The sequence below is a fragment of the Solanum tuberosum genome, unplaced genomic scaffold, assembly GCF_000226075.1.
Source record: "Solanum tuberosum cultivar DM 1-3 516 R44 unplaced genomic scaffold, SolTub_3.0 scf00424, whole genome shotgun sequence".
NCBI classification, from domain to species: Eukaryota; Viridiplantae; Streptophyta; class Magnoliopsida; order Solanales; family Solanaceae; genus Solanum; species Solanum tuberosum.
Genome location: NW_006239350.1, coordinates 100763 through 106459, shown reverse-complemented (window position 1 = coordinate 106459; position 5697 = coordinate 100763). Strand labels below are relative to the sequence as shown.

The 5697-nt window shown below is 32.8% G+C and overlaps 1 protein-coding gene across 1 annotated transcript; it reads right to left on the bottom strand.

The window, feature by feature from the left end:
- Positions 1-3919: 3919 nt before the first annotated feature.
- Positions 3920-5470, bottom strand: LOC102585454 (transcription factor TCP15-like). Its single transcript, XM_006363158.2, has one exon. It carries the CDS (start codon positions 5305-5307, stop codon positions 4192-4194), a length of 1116 nt encoding a protein of 371 aa, XP_006363220.1. The 5' UTR covers positions 5308-5470; the 3' UTR covers positions 3920-4191.
- Positions 5471-5697: the final 227 nt, after the last annotated feature.

The following is a 5697-nucleotide window of genomic DNA, read 5'->3' as shown; positions in this document are numbered from 1 at the left end:
CCCATCGAAAGAACCACTTTATCAACTCACATTGTCGACTCTGTCAATGGGTTGATTTGTGTTGCCCATGTCCGCCAAAGAGAGGCATATATATGGAACCCCACTATTACCAAGTCAAAGGAATTACCAAAGTCTACGAGTAATTTGTGCTCTGATGTAATCAAATGTGGTTTCGGATATGATGAGTCACGTGATGATTATAAAGTTGTATTTATCCATTATCCTATTCGTCATAATCATAGGACTGTGGTCAACATATACAGTTTGAGGATTAATTCTTGGACAACACTCCATGATCAGCTTCAGGGAATCTTTCTATTAAATCTTCATGGTAGATTTGTCAATGGGAAGCTTTATTGGACTTCATCGACTTGTATTAATAAGTACAAGGTGTGCAACATCACTTCTTTTGATTTAGCAGACGGGACATGGGAAAGCTTGGAGCTTCCCAGTTGTGGAAAAGACAATTCTGATATCAACGTGGGAGTTGTGGGAAGTGATCTTTCTTTGCTTTATACTTGTCAATGAGGTGCTGCTACATTCTCTATACATATTCATCACGGTGAAATTTGGCTTGTTCTTGACTCGGCCATCATGATATATGATGGTTCAACAAGACAACTAAAGCACACTGATCATGTTAAGCAATGTGAAGAAATCTATGTAGAACGCCTTGTTAATCCCCTAAAGATATCTGACCAGGGACGTCGTAACCAGGAATCTCCACAATCATCACATAGCTGATAATTTGTAAGGATTCTGCTTCGTTTAGCTTGTTATGCTCTTTTTGCACCTTTTTTTGTTGTCAAATATAGGACAAGACATTGAATATATTTTGTCCTGATATCGGAACTTGAACTTAATTACTCGCGTCTATGTTGTTGCTTTTGCTTAAACTAGATGGCTATTTTGTTGTGCTATACTCTGTTTTTACGAGTCATGTGAAAATTTTGTAACTATTTGTTTTGTACAATTGAATTTCAGGAAGTGGAAGCTAATGTTGAACACTAATTAATAGTTGCTGCTGACTGCTTGGATCGAAACTATGAAGCCTCTTAATGATCTGTTTTCTTTCGTATTAGACTTGAAGTTCTATCTCGTTATCAGATTTACAATTTGCTATAAACTAGAATCCTGATAACAATTGTGTTGAAAAACTTGGTTTGGTATAACCTTTTTTTTTCGTATAATTAGATATTTGAATGTCACTAGAATGTGAAGAGAACCCGATTTTGTTGAGTATTGAAATGAGCAGGTCCAAATGAAGCAAAATGGATACATTGAGTATTCACATAAATTGATTCCGACTTGTACACATAGAATGTTAAAGGAAACCTTGTGGATTGTTCCCCTGCTTTTCAGGGTGAAAGAGTATTATTCGTATTTCAGATTCATTCGTATGTTCAGTAACTGGGAACAAGCTAATGAAGACGACTGAGAATTACAATGCCTCGTTAACTTTCCCTGATATCGTACCCTTGGATTTTTGCAGTGGAGCCATACCTTTGGTGAATTATTCATGATATACTTTGAACAAACAAAATCGTATTTGTATATATGAAATGCTCCACATTTGATTATTGATATTTGCAACTTAAAAGAGTATTGCTTGCATACTTACCTTAGATCCAGATTTTGATACAATGGTTTTTTCGTCTAAACTGTGATATCAAATGTTTCTAGATTAAGGATTGATAAAACCAAAGCTAAATGGCTATCGAGGATTCATATAACTAGTCTCGACTAATTTGTATATGTTAGAGAAAACTTGTGTACCTAAAACCTGATATCGTGTCTGTTGTATTTTGTACCAGACTTGCAGTTCTATCTTGTTGGCGGATTTACAATCATCTGCTATAAACCAGAACCTGATAACAATCGCGTTAAGAACTTGGTCCAGATAACTGAATGCTCTCAAATGTGAAGAGAACCGGATATTGTTGAGTATCAGAATGAAACAGGTCCAAATGAAGCAATGGATATAGTGGATTGATAAATTCAGAGGCGAAGCCAGGATTAAGAATTTGGGGTTCTATATTTCGTTAATAACTGTCAATCAATTTTGTTAGGGGTTCATAAATTAATTTACTTATATATTTAAATAATTTTCTAGTACAAATATAGGGTCTACGAAAAGGCTACTGGGTTCATCCGAACCCATGAATCTCCACCTAACTCCGCCTATGTTGATAATCACTATAAATTAGATAAAACAATGAGTAATTATTTCTCAGATCTACTTCTTCAGTCCTTTTAGTATGTGGATAAAGATAAATTTTACCCGTTGTTATAGTATAAAAACACCTTGTGAGGGTAGTCAAGTGGCTCAAATATACTCCTCATCCATAAGGAATGTCCAACTGGAAGTCAAATCCTATGCAGCACCGACATTTTAATGAGGTGAACATCATGTGAATATGCTAAGAGAATTAAGTATATATATATATATATATACGTAATATTATTTTTATCATTCAATACTTTATTTTGTACGTACACACAAAAACATCACATTCATGCAAAGAATGCCAGAGACAGTAATTGAAAGAAATTATGGTCCCTACACCCTTTAACATATTGGTCAGAGCTTCTTCTTTTTTTCAGAAAGCATATTATTGGACCCAATTGAACCCATTAAATAAAGGCTAAATAATCCACCTCTGTGTATCATCGTTGATGCACCATTTCTTTTACGATGATTTATCAAAAATAGTTTCTTTACCTCTTCAAGGTAAAATATATAAGGTCTGCCTGAATATATAATATTTTGTTCAGACCCTACTTATATATATATATATATATGTTCACTTCTGGCATTCATATATGCAAGGATGTATCTAGAGGGTCGGGAGGATATTCATACCAACTTCTTAGTAAAAAATTACATTGTATATATATATAAGATATTTTTTTAACTTTTATATAATCTCCTGAATATAAGATAAGAGATGGTTTAGTGGTATAGGGTTCAAAATTTACCTTAAAATTTCAAGCTAAAATCTAGATATTATACTTGAACTTTATAAGTGAAAATTCTAGATCCATCACGGCACGTGCTGTGATATTTGATACCAGATAGCAAATAGCAGAACTAACCAATGAACAAGCTTTTGACTGCATCTTCCTTATCAAGAAGTGCAGAAAAATTACTTTTCTAGTCAGTATATAATACCCCACCTTTTTATTAATTTAGTTGGACCATTTCTATATATATATATACATATGGTACCTTAAACAATGGATAAATAACACATAAATTGAGGGTTATATATGTGGATGTTCAGACATATACAAATTGAAATGTTAAAAATGGATCAAGTTATTTTATTTATAAATGTAACTACAATTAACATCTCTATGATCTGACTTTTGCATAAGCTTTATTTATTATTTGTTTGTCTAGGAAAATATAGAATTCAAAATACATACAATCATAACTATATATCAATCTCAAATAAGTTGTGTTGGTTATATGAATTTTCAATATGTTTTTAGTCTAAACTCAACTCATTTCCTCAACAACAACAGCTATATCAAGTTGTGGTACGCTATATAAATCCTGATTTATCATCAACAGTTATTGTGTCTCGGTCTCAAATTCAACGTACTTTATCATCGTATAAAAAAAAGAGAATTCAAAATACAACAAAAATTGTATCTTAATGTCAAATAAGTTATATCAACTATATGAGTTCTCAGTGATCATAGTGTCCATCTAAACTCAACTCGTCTCATCAATAACAATAATTATGTCTCAGTCCCAAATAAATTGGGATCGGTTGATCAACTTGTTCATCATCGACTCGTCGTACCAAAAAAAAAATCCAAAAACACATTGACAAGAATCATTGGCTGAATGTAATATTCGAAAACCCTTTCTTAAAATTAAAGTAGTCAACACTTGAAAGGAAAAGCAAAAAAAGAAAAGAAAACAAATTAGTAGAAAAACAAGATTCTTTACAAAATTCTCACCAAACCCTACAATTTTCTTAAGAAATTCCATTAAAAGAAAATGATGCATGCTCTCAATATTCCAAGAAATTTATTTTGCCCTATTATTAATACAAAAATATACTAATAGCAATTACTACATAACTATTGTATTTAACTTCCCCATACAAGAAAAGAAAAAAAAAAGTCTGATACACAAAATATCTCGCGTTAACAAAATCGAACAAGAATACATACATTTCAAGAATGATGTTGATGATCATCTCCTCCATTATGCTGATTAGAAGAACCACTAGCATGACCACCACTTTGTCTATACGAGTTCATCGCCGCCGTCAACATCCCCCATTGCCCTTCTGCCGCCGTCCCACCGCCACCACGTGTCCCCAAAATTGGTTGATGAAAATTCATAAAATTCAATAACCCTCCTCTAATATTTGAATTCTCAATATTATTATTATTACTAGAAGATCCCCACATAGAACAATTATTAGGGTCATGATGACTAGAATTATTATTATTATTTGTCATCATATATAACGTTGTTGCTGGAATATGCCCAATTTGATGACTCGCTGGAATTGAACCATAAGTACTAGATTGTAACATATTACTCATAGGGTAATTATTTTGTAGTAAGTCTTGATCTTCTGACCTCCGCTTAATTCGTCCAGTATTATTATTATTATCATTATCATCATCATCATCATCACATAACTCCTCCTTCGCTTGTAACATGTTCAAATTCCCACTAGGGAAAAATGAATTATTTTCGGACGAAAATAAACCAACCCCATTAAAATAATTTCGGTCATGATAAACATGACCGAAATTATTAATATTATTATGTGCTAGGTAGTTACTAGCACTATGATGTCTAGAACTTCTTAAAGAAATATTAAGTGATGAATAATTAGCTGGAATAGTACCAGTACCAGTAGCAGCAATAACAGCAGGTTCAGCTTGTTGTAAGAGCCATTCAATAGTTTCACCATCAGATTTGTGACCTAATTCTCTAGTGAGTTGAAAAACCCTAGCTGCACATGTTGCTGGCATACGAATTCTTCGACCACGACCATCAACCTTTGTGTGTCTATCTTTTGTTGTTGTTGGTTTTTTTGCTTGTTGTTTCTTGTCTTGATTTTTTGATTTTTGGTTATGATCAACACAAGGTGCATCACTACTAGAGGTAGTCATCATGTGTAAAGAAGTGGAATTATAAGGATGAACTTGTGATGAACATATTGTTGAATGATCTACTTGATCTCTTTTTTCTAACAATTGCAAGGGGAAATTTGGTCTTTGAATGGAATTTCCAATATTATCATGATCATGATGATGATGGACATTTTCCATTATAAGAAAATTAAATTGGTAGTGTTTTTCTTTGAGTGAGATGTGTTTGAAGTGGGGGCTAAGGTAAGATAGCTAGAAGTTGTAGTAGTAGTAGTACATCTAATATGATGTATCTATCTATCTATCTCTATTCTCTAATGGATGGCTCTCAAGAAAGGGTCTCTCTCTTTAGCATAAAATATGCGTACATTTTATTATTTTCAGATCCCACATATGAAATTATAGTAGTTAAATGTATTAGTAGTAGTACATCTAATATGATGTATATATCTATTTCTATTCTCTAATGGATGGATCTCAATAAATAATCTCTCTCTTCAACGTAAAATTTGTGTACACTTTATCATTTTCAGACCGCACGTATGAAATCACACTAGTTGGATAAGTCAT

What these genes read in the sequence shown, in the direction of transcription:
- LOC102585454 (XM_006363158.2), bottom strand. Translation starts at nt 5,307, where the DNA reads ATGGAAAATGTCCATCATCATCATGATCATGATAATATTGGAAATTCC.